This window comes from Daphnia pulicaria, chromosome 2 (assembly GCF_021234035.1).
Source record: "Daphnia pulicaria isolate SC F1-1A chromosome 2, SC_F0-13Bv2, whole genome shotgun sequence".
NCBI lineage: Eukaryota > Metazoa > Arthropoda > Branchiopoda > Diplostraca > Daphniidae > Daphnia > Daphnia pulicaria.
This window is the reverse complement of record NC_060914.1, coordinates 12530814-12546228: the sequence shown is the minus strand read 5'-3', so window position 1 is coordinate 12546228 and position 15415 is coordinate 12530814. Positions and strand designations below refer to the sequence as shown.

At 37.6% G+C, this 15415-nt stretch overlaps 4 protein-coding genes and 1 long non-coding RNA gene across 5 annotated transcripts in view; 1 reads left to right on the top strand and 4 right to left on the bottom strand.

Moving 5' to 3' along the window:
* Positions 1-1128, bottom strand: part of LOC124326145 — a 41364-nt gene extending 40236 nt beyond the window's left edge. Inside the window, exons 1-2 of the mRNA XM_046784808.1 lie at positions 1048-1128; positions 714-960 (exon numbers count right to left, since the gene is read on the bottom strand). Of these exons, the coding sequence (XP_046640764.1) occupies positions 714-960; positions 1048-1062 (262 nt within the window). The 5' untranslated portion in view covers positions 1063-1128. The remainder of the gene's footprint in view (positions 1-713; positions 961-1047) is intronic.
* A 1091-nt stretch (positions 1129-2219) lies between these two features.
* On the top strand, positions 2220-3630 carry LOC124327778 (alpha-(1,3)-fucosyltransferase C-like). Its single transcript, XM_046786773.1, has 3 exons — positions 2220-2285; positions 2336-2475; positions 2545-3630. The coding sequence occupies exons 1-3, from the start codon at positions 2276-2278 to the stop codon at positions 3628-3630; spliced, it is 1236 nt and encodes a 411-aa protein (XP_046642729.1). The 5' UTR covers positions 2220-2275.
* An 828-nt stretch (positions 3631-4458) lies between these two features.
* LOC124326614 (ionotropic receptor 93a-like) lies at positions 4459-5174 on the bottom strand. The gene is made up of 3 exons (XM_046785529.1): positions 5046-5174; positions 4826-4974; positions 4459-4752 (listed from the first exon to the last, which is right to left on the bottom strand). Exons 1-3 carry the CDS (start codon positions 5076-5078, stop codon positions 4491-4493), a joined length of 444 nt encoding a protein of 147 aa, XP_046641485.1. The 5' UTR covers positions 5079-5174; the 3' UTR covers positions 4459-4490.
* A 1045-nt stretch (positions 5175-6219) lies between these two features.
* Positions 6220-13123, bottom strand: LOC124326774. The gene is made up of 5 exons (XR_006915820.1): positions 13074-13123; positions 12762-12830; positions 11437-11560; positions 10533-10584; positions 6220-6261 (listed from the first exon to the last, which is right to left on the bottom strand). It is a non-coding gene; the product is annotated as an uncharacterized LOC124326774 (long non-coding RNA).
* Positions 13124-13387: 264 nt separating this feature from the next.
* Positions 13388-14417, bottom strand: LOC124326610 (ionotropic receptor 93a-like). The gene is made up of 3 exons (XM_046785523.1): positions 14294-14417; positions 14076-14224; positions 13388-14006 (listed from the first exon to the last, which is right to left on the bottom strand). The coding sequence occupies exons 1-3, from the start codon at positions 14324-14326 to the stop codon at positions 13742-13744; spliced, it is 447 nt and encodes a 148-aa protein (XP_046641479.1). The 5' UTR covers positions 14327-14417; the 3' UTR covers positions 13388-13741.
* Positions 14418-15415: the final 998 nt, after the last annotated feature.

Here is a 15415-nt window from a genome sequence, read left to right as displayed (position 1 = left end):
TTGATTTACAAAACTGAAATTTACATAAAATTTAAATACCGTCCAATGCTGCAGTCAATTGTGCAACAGTGCCATGGAATTTTCCTTTTGAGACTTTTTCTATAAATAATTTTCCAAAATAATTTAACATTTATTTAAATTAAAATAGATTAAAAATACCATCCAATGCTGTAGTCAATTGTCCAACAGCGTGATCCATTTCTTCTTTAAATGTTTTTTCTGTAAAGAAATGTTCGATAATTAATTTACAACAATTTTAAATTTTGATTTAAACACCGTCCAATGCTGCAGTAAAATGTGAAACGGCGCCATATAGTTCTTCTTTTGAGGCTTTTGCTGTAAATAATTTTCAGAAATTAATTTACACAATATTATTTTCAATTTCGATAAAATTATTAAACACCTTTCAGTGCTGCACTCCATTGTGAAAGAGCGCTGTTAGTTTTGTCTAGATCTGCTTGTGCAGCTTTCGTTGCATCATTTGCTTCTATGAACAATTTTTGAAATTTATTTCCGGCAACATATAATTCATTTAAATTGCGGACAAAATAAAATGTATACTTGTCAGTGCCTCCATCAAATCAGAAACCTGTTTTTGCGTACTGGATAAATCTGCGTTAGTTTTTTCTAATTTGTCATTTGTATCTGCAATGTTGAAAGTTTTATTAAATTTCCAATTTGTTTTGGGAAAATAATATGGCTTTATTTCAGACCTTTTAGTTGACTTGCTAAGCTGGCAGTCGTAGCTTCAATTTGTTTATTTAGTTGTAAGGAAATGGCACTCAGACTTAAAGCATCCCTAATGTTCTGTGGACTTCCCAATCGACCAGTTGCTCTAGCTGCTCTTATTTGTTTAGTCGGTTGACTCAAGAACGTAGAAGTGTAGGGATTGTAATCAACATTATTTAGGGGTAACTGGCCATAGACAGCACAGTGCCAAATCCAAACAAACACAACCAACTACACATGGTTTAATTGAAGAAAGAATAATTGACAATCATGTCAATAGTTAATCGCTAAATGTGTCTACTTAAATGTCAAACTTACCGATAGTTTTGTCATTTTTTTTTTCTTATTTCCTTGAATAACAAACTGAAAATTTCGATCGGGGGATCTCAATGGTCCAAATGTTTTATGTCAACTAAAAATATCGAAAGAAATGCAACCTTTATATTGATGGGATTTACCATGTCGATTTGCCACTCGTAAAACAGGTTATCCATGTTGCACTTCCCTGTTCACTCTTCTATACCCTGAAGCAGGAAATTGCAATACCCACGTAACACGCCCAAAAGCTTTGTTCTTTGGCTAAAAATAGAACTTGAAACTCGTTTTCGAATCGACATTTATTCTAATTTAATTTTAGTTGTTTTGGACAGTAATCCTAACTGTAAGATTGCTTCGTGTGAGAAATGCATCAAGTTTTAAGGTGAGACTATTTCCAACTATTATTAGAAATGTTGAATCATTTGAAACCACTTGTACACCTGCTTGTGCACCTCTTGCCATTACTCGGGCCAGCTATGATACGAATGTGTAGTGAAATGGCGAATGTCAAAGCTAACATACAATTTTGTAAGGCTACAATGGTGATAAAGATTATTATGACAACATCATTTGATCCGATTTGATCTTAATCAAGTTCACTTCATGCTGAATCTAAGTTGCAACTTTTTCAAAGATGACGTAACTTAATTCTTGTTGTTGTTCTTCCTGCTCTTTTTCCTTTATAATTTCGCACGACACCTCAGTTAAATTATTTGGGTCTAGTTTTGCGACTCATTATCTTTGCGACTGCGCTGACGCTCGCGTCTAGAAATTATTTTTTCGACGAGAAATGCCGTAATGGAAAGGCCCAGTCCAACCAATAAAACTAAAAATGCACCGGTCAAATTTTCAAGTCGGAATCAAGTTGAACTTTTTTCGAAGCTTTTTTAAAGTCCAGTTCAAATCTGTTATCTTATTTGCTATGTGACGTCTAGTCCCTCGTTTTCCTATTCCGAAAAAGTGACCCTGTTACAATTCTGTACTGAATGTTGGCGTCCTGTCATGTCCCCAGTCGTTTATAGATAACTTACAGCTTACACGTCATAACAGATCGTTGCCTACTTTCGTTATCTTGAAACTAAGTTGCGAGATTGACTTGCAGCTCACGTGATGAACTGATAAAAAATGAATATGACTAGGATTTTAGTTTTGCTTTCAGTTGCCATCACGCCCTAAAAGTGGCCACGAAATTTCATTCCCGTTAGGCGCCTGTAGACAAGGCTACAAAATGTATGAAGGTAATCATTTTCTTGGCGATACATTTGTTTCTCACTTAACTGTTTGTCAGTTGGTAGGCTACTGGTTAACAGCCCAAAGAAACTTGGAAAAAAAGCCACATTGCTCTTTGGAATTGGACTGATAGGCACTTGTTTTCTCTATTATACGTCAGAACCGTTAACTGTACGTAGAAGAAAGCCACTGAAACAAGTGAGGATCCTAATTTTATTCATTTTAAAAATAGTTTCAAACATTCAAGTCTTTTTAAAAATGTTTAAGGTCGGTGAAATCTCAGTTGATGTTTGCATCCCATCGAATGAAACGAATAATTCCGATGATATACCGAAAACGATCCTCTTCTGGACAACATTTTATGGCGCTAATGTGTGGAGTAAATTAAAAATGGATTTGAATGAAGAATGTCCCTCTCACAACTGTCGATTAACCACCGATCGGCGCCTGTTGAACGAAAGTGACGCCATTATCTTTCATTTTTGGCAAGATAAGTTGGACCGAATACCGACTTGTCGCAGACCGGATCAATATTACGTCTATTTAAATTTCGAGTCTGTCATTCGCAGTCGAAGATTTTTCCCTTGGAAGATGATCCCCCACGACTTCTTCAATTTGACGGCCACTTATCGACTCGATTCTGATTTTTTCGGCAAAATGTTTTACGGCTTCCAGTTTGAACGTTTAGAATCTATCCAACCGACAAGTGATGATTTGACTAATTATTACGGCGTCAACATTACGGCCAAGACGAAATTGGTCGCTTGGTTTGTCAGCAACTGCCAAACTACGGTTAATCGTGAGGGATATGTCCGGGAACTTCGTCGTCATATCTCAGTTGACGTCTTTGGAAATTGTACCGAGAATCACAAATCTTGTCCGAGAAAGAAAGATGCCAACAATCAGCCGCTTTATTACGTTAAAACGGAGTGTGACGAAGCGCTGGAGCGGGATTATTTGTTTTACCTAAGCTTCGAAAATTCGTTTTGTCCGGATTACGTCACGGAAAAGTTTTACAGGGCCGTCGAAATGGGAACTGTTCCGGTTGTGTTTGGAGGTGCGAATTATTCCTTATTCGCTCCGCCGCATTCGTACATCAACGCCCGTGATTTCCAGACGCCCAAATTGCTGGCGGAATATTTAGTCAAATTAAGTCAGAATCTCGATCTTTATTCTAAATATTTTGACTGGAGAGGAGAGTTTAATTTGAAACGGGGTTCCGGTTGGTGTAAACTGTGCGAAATGCTCAACGATCCCGTGGCGGAAAGGAAAAGTTACCCAGTCATTGAGGAATGGTTTTTTGATAAAAAACCTTGTGAAAATTTTCACTGGACTAACAATACAATTAATTAGAATGAATTCCTCATGCCTGGTTCGGTTTTTAGTTCATATAATCTTGTTGAGCGTCTTTTTATCTGTCTTTGATTGACATACGATTGAGCATGTACTAAATAATTTGAGCATTTTAGTCGAGTGGGGACTTACACTATGGTTGTTAAACTTCAATTTACTGCAGAAGCGTCTGGTCTACTGATATCGATTGCTGAAATGTCCAGAATCTATTAATATAACCTCTTTATCTTTGGCCGATGCGATTGCTGATTTTACAATTCGCTTCTATTGCCTCTGGTACATTCGATTGCTACCACCAATGTCGATGTAGTTTCGTTAAATCTGTATAAATTTTTTTAAACCTTTCTATCAATTTCATTTTTGTCGAGTTATCCCGGTGCGTATGTCCACGCAGGAAGACGGTAAGAAGTTGTGCCTCGCTGAATTTTGAGATTTCGTTTTCGTTAATTTCTCATTATTTGACCTGAATTAAATCGGTCTATCATGTAATTGTTTTGATAGTGTATTTTAAGCTTGTGCTTCATCGTCCAACTAATGATAGGTGCATGATTAAATATTTAAAAGCGAAAAGATATACGAGTTCATCGTGGTACTTGTCCAACTAACATTTTACGCAAGTGCTTATCAATTATTTACTATCGTTTAGCATTTCATCAAGAAAATATCCATTCCGCCTTTACGCGATCGTACACCTTCGATGTTTCAAAGGAACGACTTTTACATTGGCAGAACGTTACGGTGGAATGCAGCAGATGTGTGCGAGTTTTAATTCTACCTACAACCTATACTATTCCAAGGATAAACGGGGGTTCTTTTTCTTAACTGTAATCTTACGACACCTACACGAATTTGTAATTTTTTTAGTCTCGTTGCAACCCATTAACTTTGCGACTGCGACTGCGACATTTAGAGACAGAATTGATTTTTTCGATGAGGAAAACTAAAATGGAAAGGCTCAGTCCAACAAGTAAAACTAGAAATGCACCGGTCAAATTTTTCAGAGAAAGTGGCGAAGTCTTTGTCTTGTTTCCACTTTTGGGTTTACCATCACATTGAGGAGGCATGGGGCGGAACCAAGTGTCCCAGTGGTCGATGAGGCCAATCTGCATCAGTTCCAATAGTCTAATTTGATTGAAACAAATGTTACAATATAACTTGAATGAATGAAGCGACATTTTAGTTTTTACTTTCTTACCCTTGGCTTATGCTCTCAGTGTATGGACTGTTTTTCGGAAGGGCAAACGAGGCCGTGGTGCTGAGGAAACTTTCTTTGGCTATTTGAAAGTTGCATTTGCCCGTCTTTATATAATCTTTTCGGATTTCATCCAATACAAAAGACTTTACCTATAGTCAATAGTTAATCAATTAAAAATGAAAACTATTTTTGTATAATTAGACTTGAATGCATAGCTTACATCAAAGAAAACGTTTCTTGAACCTGGTGTCATCAAACGTATGCATTCAGACGGAATAACACATCGAGAATTCGGGACTGCATCAATTTTTTTTCGCAATGTCGCAAATAGTCCCGTGAAATTGTTGGTCTGTCTCGTGTAAAAATGAAAATGAACTTTGATCATTATGCTCTTTGAATTTATTTACGTTTTTGACTTGCCGAAAGTAACTCATTTAAAAGTCCCGTTTCTCTGACAAGTAAATTGATGTCGCTACTGCCAGCAACATCGTAGACGGAATTGATTAGTGGTTGATTGACTGGTGTCACTATGTAGGTGATAAGAGTCGACGTGTAGGCCTGGACGAAGATGAAAGCGGCCAGGATCCACACGCCAGCGACAAGTCGGTAGGGTAGCCATTTGGATGGGCAGAAACAACCTTTGAATTAAATTATACATGTGAGCTGTGACTGGCTGTAATCGAAGAGTAATTAACGATGTTATGAAAGCAACCTTGTGACAGCAAATTGCCGAAAACGTAGAGATATTGATTTCCAGTCTGCCATTTTTCGGCTCGTGGTTTGTTACCAGTTTTAAAATCCATTTCGAATCCGGATCGATATTCCAGGTAGCGCTGGAGTAAATTCAAAATTGCGATGACGCAGACGATTGATACCCACAGTCCCAGCCAAACCTGTCGATTGAATAATGATGTTAACGATTTTTATTTTCTTTTTTTACAACAGGATAATTATCCCATTAAAATGTGCCAACCGGCCACTGAAACGGTTTGACGACGGCGTTAATGTTGGCCGTTTCAACGGGGATGGGGATGGCGAAAACGCAATTAGAGTAAACCCCCGGTAGTGTCAAATCGACGATGGCATTCGACTGGAATGTCGGATGTATATGTTGAACCAGGAACTCGCATCGCTGTGATGAATCAGATAATTCTCAACTTGTATTAAACCGAAATTAAAAAAAAAAGCGACTTAACTTGATCCAGTAGATAATTGAAAAGTCCTTTTCCGTTTTCTAATGGCCCTAGTGTGGCGTCTGTCACCCGAACCATCTCGTACCTGGCCGGAAGGATAAAATAAAAGTTATAAAGAGACAATAAGTCAATTAATTTTTTGTTTTTTTGTTACGTGAAATTTAAACGTTTCGACATGCATTCCAATAGCACTGCTCCTTTGAGCGGTCCAATTAGTCCTTTGGGGTTTCCACTCCAAAGTGTCTGCATCAACCAAATATTTTATGTTTTATTTATTGAATTTGTTTGTCAAAACTGATAATTGTTTTTTCTTTAACCCAGATGACGCGGAGGTGTTGGCCATTGAGCGGATTGGGCGTCGATGAGAAACCGGGAATAGAAATGAAGAACCAAGTGAATAATACTAAGAAAGGTAAGAGCGTCATTGCGATTCAGTTGAACGTACCAGCTGCCAGATTAGTACTATCTAGTGCTGTCTTTGTTGCCAGCAACCGTTTCTTAAATATCCGACCACAATATTCAACGTGCGCAGTAATGCACTGGCTTGAAACAAAATCTTTGTTGTGGAGTTGGTCGGACTATTGTAAATAATTTTAAAATTCATTTACTGTCTCATGTGATGGATGCGTTGTTACTCGTATACATCTTGTTTTGTCCAAGAGTGGAATATGGAGTTGTAGGCAGATATTTTGAATTTTCTTTTCGGTCGGTCCTTTTACGTTGCCATGTAAATCCAAGTTTAATGTAAATCGTGTTCTGCTTTCGTATTCAATGTTGTTCGATCCTCTGCGGCATGTGAGATTAAGGCGAAAGCCTTAGATATTTCGGATTCAATTCACCAAAGGAAACATCCAATTTTTTTCCCCTCGATTCAATCAAAATGGAATCAGCATATTATTCCTTCTGATGATTGTCTGCTGTAATATTCAAACTCGTTCCATTTTTTTTCTTTATTCCAGCAGGATGCAGTCCAGTTGCCTGTTTCGGCTGTCGTGCTGCTGGATGTCAACTGAAAAGATTGCAATATGGCGTGGAAAAAATTCGATGCAGCATCAGGGTAATCTGCATTTATTTAACATCTCTCTTATCCTCGCGTGCGTTTTATTCTTAAACTCACTTCCAGCGCTCTGACTTCAGATTTGATTTATGCATTTCCATTTGCAAGTTGAAATGTTTTTGATTTCCTTTAAGTCGAGTGGAGGTTGTTGGGATAGTAGGATTTTCTTTTATCACACATCTGTGAAGCTGGTATTGTCTTTCGTTCTTTCCTCTTGGAACAACGATCAATCCCTTGTTATATTTTCTGTTGATCGGGATTATAGATTACAATCTGACTTTAGTTTCTGATTGCCTCCTTCTGTGGCCCTTTGTCCCTCCGCCCGTTTCGTAAATTCGATGTTTCACCTTTGGTTAGGTCGTGTAGAGGAGAACCCTGCTGTTATAAGTATAGCCTTAGGAGTTGTCAAGTGAGATGGCACTATTAGGATTAATTAATGAGGATCGGAGGATCGGAATTCATGACAAATTTCAGTATTTTTCTGAATTTCTAATCGGCCGAAATGAGTTTATTATCGATATGATAGAGGATTGAAATGAATGTTTACTGCGGCAAAGTTTTCTGGGACTTTGATTTTTCTGTCAATGGTTTTTATCTGCGTTTATTATCTTTCACATTGTAGGAACTAATAATCCTCTTTATTTTTTCTAAATAGCCGATCCAAAACTGGTATCTGGTTAATCTGAAGAGCCATTTCGTTATTTCCTGTGTTAACAAGCGACGTCTTCCAACATTTGACAGAGGTGAATCTTATGCGCTAATTTCGATTACATTTTTTCAAGGAAATTTTTATTCCGCTATCCTTTCAATAATATCCGTGACTTTGCTTAATTAGAAAAGCCAATGGCGGGAAAGGCCAACTACATGTTTCACAGTATTCTTAGGCTATTCATTTTCTATTTTAAATATTTCTTTTAAAATTATCTTTAAATTCTATCTCCTACTCGAAATTGTTCGTCCATTTGTTGTATTTAGCAGCTAAAGGAGTTGAAACCCTTCCTTCAAATTTGAACCTCCTTCTAGCGTAGACGCTAATATACGGAAATTATTTTTTCGACGAGGAAAGCCAAAATTGAAAGGCTAAGTCCAATCAATAAAACTAAAAATGCGCCAGTCAAATTTTTGAGAGAAAGAGGCGAAAGTTTCGTTTTCTTGCTTCTGATTTGGGGTTTACCGTTACACTGCGGTGGCATGGGTCGGAACCAGGTATCCCAGTAGTTGATCAGCCCATTTTCTTGTAGTTCCAGTATCCTATTTACGTCGATACAGATATTTAAGAACAATTAAATTACTTTAGGTTTAATTGCTTACACTTGGGTTATGGTTTGCGTGTAGGGACTGTTTTTGGGTAGGCCCATCGCTACCGTGATGCCGAAGAATTTTTCTTTTGCCATTTGCCAAGTGCATTTCCCTGTCTTCATATAATGTTTTCGAATTTCGTCGTTCAGGTAATTAGTTGACTAACAGTTAAACAATTAATAGAAAATGCGAACATTGCTTTTTACAAATTAAAAACTTTACCTCGGAGAAGACGTTTCTTAGTCCCGGTTTGACAGATTGAATGCATTCCGACGGCAATGTGCATCGAGAATTCGGGATGGAGTCTAATCTTTTTTGTAATGTCTTATAAAGTCCCGTCTCATTAGCTGTCTGTGTCGTGTTGCAATAAGAAATGATTGTAATAAAAATCCGTATGATTTCAATTTTGGTTATGACATACATATATTAGAGTATTTATGAGACTGGATTCCCTAACGAAAAGATTAATATCGTTGCTGTCAATTAGGTCGTAGATCGAGTTGATCAGAGGAGGATTGATTGGCGTCACGACGTAAGTGAAAAGGATTGATGTGTAGGCCTGGACGAAAAAGAAAGCGGCCAGGATCCAAACACCAGCAACCAGTCGATAGGCCAATCTTTTCGATGGACAAGGTCCACCTATTTAATTAAGTCCTGTAATTCCTCTATTAAAAGAATAATGGTGATATTACAAATACCTTGTGAAAGTAAGTTCCCGAATACGTAGAGAAATTGTTTTGCGGTTCTTCGTTTGGTGATTATTTTTTCAGTCGGTGGGTTATTATTACACTCTCAGTTTTTTGGGGGTATTCGAGGGTATTCGAACTAGTAGCGTTTTGGTTTTTGCTACTAATAGTATAGGGGGGGTATTCTATTAGTAGCATACCTGTTCTAGAATAGGGGTTCGAATATCCCCCGAATACCCCCTATTCCATGCCTATTCTAAGAGTTTTGCTGGGAGTTGTAAGTTTAGAAAAAATGTGTGGAGCGTCCGGGTATTGAACTCGGGTCTCCCGCATTCTAATCAGAGCTTCTTCCATACGGCTGTTCTGACTGTATCAATCTTCTGTATTATTCATAAAGTTATTTATACGTTTTGATACTTTTGGAGTTGGGACTTTGTTGGGACGGATAAATTTTCAATCTGAAAATTAAAAAAAGTGTGCTGGGAGGCAACTCGATACACCGACGCCGTATGTGCAAATGAAACATTCGCCCACCCAGGTATTCTATTCGAATATGGGGTAAGGTATTCGATTCTTCGAATACTGGGGTATTCGAAGGAAAATCGAATCGCATAAGGGTTCTACTATGGGTATTCGAAGCTTTCGAATAGGGTTGAACCTATTCTAGACCTATTCTAAGCAAGGGTATTCGAAGCTGGAATATCCGTCGTAGAGGGTTAGAATATCCCCTGAAACTGAGAACGATATATCGTTGGGTCTAACATTTGAAGTTTCGAGTGAGGATCGATATTCCAGGTAGCGCTGGATTAAATTCAAAATTGCAATAACGCAAACGATCGATATTCCAAGTCCCATCCAAATCTATAATAAACGAATATAGTTGATGAATAATACCAAATTTTGATAGAAACCAATTTGAATGCGACAACCTGCCACTGAAACGGTTTGACGACGGCGTTAATGTTGGCCGTTTCAACGGGGATGGGGATGGCGAAAGCGTAATCGTCGTAAGCCCACGGTAGTGTCAAATCGACGATGGCATTCGTTCGGAGTGTCGGATATATATTGTGAACCAGCAACTCGCATCGCTGTGATGAATCAGATAATTCTCAACTTGTATTAAACCGAAATTTAAAAAAAACGACTTAACTTGATCCAGTAGATAATTGAAAAGTCCTTTTCCGTTTGCTAATGGCCCTAGTGTGGCGTCTGTCACCCGAACCATCTCGTACCTGGCCGGAAGGATAAAATAAATATCAAGTAAAAAAAAAAAAAAGATAAGTCAATTAATTTTTTGTTTTTTTTGCTACGAGAAATTAAAACGTTTCGACATGCATTCCAAGAGCACTGCTCCTTTGAGTGGTCCAATTAGTCCTTTGGGATTTCCACTCCAAAGTGTCTGCATCAATCAAATATTTTATGTTTTAATTATTGAATTTTGTTGTAAAAACTGATAATTGTTTTTCTTTAACCCAGATGACGCGGAGGTGTTGGCCGTTGAGCGGATTGGGCGTCGATGAGAAACTGCAAATAAAAAAGGAGAGTTAAAAGGACATTTTTAAAGAAATGTAGAAGCTTCCAGACTGTCCATATAAAGGATAACTTTTTGTGTGCCAAGAACGCTTAAGTTTATGCGTTTCGTTACCCAGATGATACCAAAGTGTTGGCCATCGAATTTGGCGTCGCTAAACAGGCGCCACGGTGCAAAGTGACGAGTGCTACAGTGATCAGCATTAAAAAAGTTGGAGCTAAATGAGCCATTGAGGGTCAGCAGATGGATCAAATTTAATTGAGTGCCAACTAAAGTAAATTTTGTTACAACTCCAATCCCTCCAATCTTCACTGGCTCAACTTTTGTTAACGACTGATCACATCTCAATGCTAAAGAAAGAAGCTTTCCTTGATTTTTCTTCGGTTCAAAAACACAACAATACATGTCATAATCAAAGGGTTGCTGTGGAAACGCATCGGCCTTTTTTAAACTTGGATATCGACAATTCCGCTCCGCTGCGTTGAATTCTAGAGTGAAAATTCGCTGGCTCATCAAACTGATGCGACTTTGTTCAGACCTGCCGCATTACTAAGTCCAGTTGTGTTTCTGCCACGTCAATCAGCAACGTCAATGATTAATGAGTTTGTAAAAATAGGATCGACTGGTTGTGATCGAGGACAGTCGAAATACAATGAGTATTCTTACGACTAACTTACGGTATGCATTTCTTAACTTTTGAACTTTCAAATTCGTATGAAATAAATCAAATTGCCATTAACCGCCCAACACAAGTTTGAAAAACGGCAAAAGTTAAGACTATTTTTTGAATTTTCGTTCTGTTTTACGTTATTCTATGAAAAATTGATTATAAAAATTGTCTTTACCTTTATTTAGTTTGCTGGCCTGCCTGGCCATTAAATTAAACGATATTTTCCTTCAAAAGCTGTTCAAAGTTGCAGTCCGCCAGAGTCCAGAGTCCAGAGGCTAGAAGCGATAAAGTCAAAAACACTGAAACATTAACACAAAAACTAGATAAATAATATAATAATAATTAATTAATATCCAACGATTATCACGATAATATTGGAGATAGATGACAGAGACATTATCGTGAATTTGTTCTTTGGAAGTTAAGACCCAACCCAACTTATGAATGGACGGATAGAAGATGCTCATCATAATTTATGGAATTTTTTTTATAAAAATGGCAAATCAACGGTAGAAAAAAAAAAAAGGAAAATTCTAGTCTTCATTTAGTTCCGGAACCATTTCCATCACCAACTCCTCTCTTGATTTGATATACATCACCACCCTTTGATATGGCCACTAGTGTTTAAATGCAAGGTTATGGGCTACATTTAAATTGCGACTGGGAAATTACCTTCAGAATCTCTCCACATACATGCTCTAACTATTCATTAAGGTTTATACTATCCCCAAATGTGCTTAAATAATCAATCGTCTTATACGTTCCAAATAATCGCAACCCTTAACAATTGTCCGGATCTTTTGGGTTACGACTTACTAAGTCAAGGTTCATCGATGCATAGGAAAATCAATTTGTCGTGCTTCTCCTTCGAAATGAATTATTGGCTTCGTCTTGTTTCTTCGATACTGCGTCGACCTTCTGAATATCTGTTATTTTGAATTCTGAAATTCACTTGCTCGGAAAACCGATGCTCAACGACATTGTCGCATTCGTTAAGTTTTCTCATTTTCTGTCACGTCAACCTGCAATGAAAATGATTAATGAGTTTGAAAATTTTAGATTGACTGGCAATGACCGAATTCCTGTAGGCCTATGCTATTGCGTCTGATTATTTCTAATCGAAAGTCAACAAGGGCTATCTGGTGAAACACAAACTAGATTTCAATAATCTGCTTGAAGCATGAAGAATAATAAGAAGCGACAATGAAAAAGAAATAATAATAAAGGAATCTAAAATATATCTATGTGACAACTTCGACTTTTGTCAATGTAATTTCTATGGAGAAACTGAACGTGGAAAACAGGAATATTTGTTCCTTATATCTCACATTGTTCGTTTAATCTTATGTTAGCAAATAACTATAACGACACCTGTTACCGTTACAAGTAGGGTGTGACATTAGAGGATGCATCATCAGTATCCGGTTCATTGAGGGTGAAAGTAAGTTGTCTAGAGACAGAGCTCGTAATCCAAAAGAAAACAAAATAACAGAGATTTACCTAACAGACATTGTAAACGAGGATTTTCATGCCAATGCTTTCTTTACAACCATGGCAGGAGTGCAGGACCTATCTTTAACAAAAGATTTATTTAGAAACAAAAACTATAGTGTTTCCGAGATAATAACCATCACACTCATGCCAAGATAAAAATAAATATGGAGGCTGTACAGGCTATTCCACACAGTCAACACCTCAAATCTTAAAAATATTTGCACAGTCAGCAAAAGATCAGATAACATGAGCATGCTCTTTTCTTTTTAGAAGAAAATTCTGTTGACCCGTACGTGATTTCTAACTAAAGTGAAATACCTCTAATACTTTCGTGTGCAATGTGACTTGGTTTTGAGTTTTAGACATTACATCGTAGTCTGTGACCACAGTCTTTCGTCCTTCACTGGTCACCACCATTGCCGCCATGACCGCATGACGGCAGTGTTTTGTTTTCTGTCTTCAAAACAGCTGACTGTAAAAATTAATCCCCAATCAGCAACCAAATTGCAAATTTGGGTATTATCATTTTATTCAAGTCAACCACGAAGTTGACTTCTTTCTTAAAGCCAACTTATATTGATAATGTTGACGTAAATATAGACAGAGAAATCAAACTTTAACGGGTAATCCTGTAATTGTTTTGATAGTTTATTTTAAGCTTATGCTTCATAGTCCAACTAATGATAGGTGCATGATTAAATATTTAAAAGCGAAAAGATATACGAGTTAATCGTGGTACTTGTTCAACTAACATTTTACGCAAGTGCTTATCAATTATTAACTATCGTTTACCATTTCATCAAGAAAATATCCATTCCGCCTTTATGCGATCGCCTTTTAGCTGATTCTGAGCATTTCGAAAAGTTTCCCCATATATCAGATGTGTGCGAGTTTTAATTCTACCTACAACCTATACTATTCCAAGGATAAACGGGGGTTCTTTTTCTTCTGTTATCTTACGACACCTACACGAATTTGTAATTTTTTTAGTGTCGTTGCAACCCATTAACTTTGCGACTGCGACTGCGACATTTAGAGACAGAATTGATTTTTTCGATGAGGAAAACTAAAATGGAAAGGCTCAGTCCAACAAGTAAAACTAGAAATGCACCGGTCAAATTTTTCAGGGAAAGAGGCGAAAGCTTCTTGGTCTTGTTTCCATTTGGGGGTTTTCCATTACATTGAGGAGGCATGGGGCGGAACCAAGTGTCCCAGTGGTCGATGAGGCCGATCTGCAGCAGTTCCAATATTCTATTTTGATTGAAACAAATGTTATATAACTTGAATGAAGAAGCGACATTTAAGTTTTTACTTTCTTACCCTTGGTTTATAGTTGGCGTGTATGGACTGTTTTTCGGAAGGGCAAACGAGGCTGTGGCGCTGATGAAACTTTCTTTCGCTATTTGAAAGTTGCATTTGCCCGTCTTTATATAATCTTTTCTGATTTCATCTAATACAAAAGCCTTCGCCTATAGTCAATAGTTAATCAATTAAAAATGAAAACAATTTTTTTAATTAGACTTGAATGTGTAGCTTACATCAACGAAAACATTTCTTGAACCTGGTGTCATCAAACGTATGCAATCAGACGGAGATACACATCGAGAATTCGGGACTGCATCAAGTTTTTTTCGCAATGTCGCAAATAGTCCCGTGAAATTGTTGGTCTGTCTCATGTAAAAATGAAAATGAACTTTGATCATTATGCTCTTTGAATTTATTTACGTTTTTGACTTGCCGAAAGTAACGTATTTAAAGATCCCGTTTCTCTGACAAGTAAATTGATGTCGCTACTGCCAGCAATGTCGTAGACTGAATTGATTAGTGGCTGATTGATTGGCGTCACGACATAAGTGAAGAGAGTCGACGTGTAGGCCTGGACGAAGAAAAAAGCTGCCAGGGTCCACACGCCAGCGACAAGTCGGTAGGGTAGCCATTTGGATGGGCAAAAACCACCTTTGAATTAAATTATACATGTGAGCTGTGGCTGGCTGTAATCGAAGAGTAATTAACGATGTTATGAAAGCAACCTTGTGACAGCAAATTGCCGAAAACGTAGAGAAATTGATTTTCAGTCTGCCATTTTTCGGCTCGTGGTTTGTTACCAGTTTTAAAATTCATTTCGAATGCGGATCGATATTCCAGGTAGCGCTGGAGTAAATTCAAAATTGCAATGACGACAACGATCGATACCCCGATTAATAGCCAGACCTGTTGATCGAATAAACTGGTGTTGCTGAATGCCGAAAATTTAATAATCAATTGAAAGGTATTATATACAAACCGGCCATTGAAACGGTTTGATAACTGAGTTGATGTTGGCCGTTTCATCAGGTACGGGAATGACGCAAACTAAATTCCCGTAATACCAAGGCGTTGTCAGGTCGACGATTTTATTGCGCTGAGGTGTTGGCACGACATCTTGGGTCAGCAAATCGCATTGCTGCAAAATAAAAAAATAATTCTTAAATTTTACCTACAGCACGCTATATATTAAGATAAAGATGCGAATCAGATGAAATTGTATCATAATAGAAAAATAGAACCAACTCAACTTGATCCCAAAAATAGTTGACAAGTCCTCGTTCTTTTCCAGTTGGCTCTAGTTTAAATTCCGTCACTCTAACCATCTCGTATCTGGCATTGAGTAAGTATTAGTT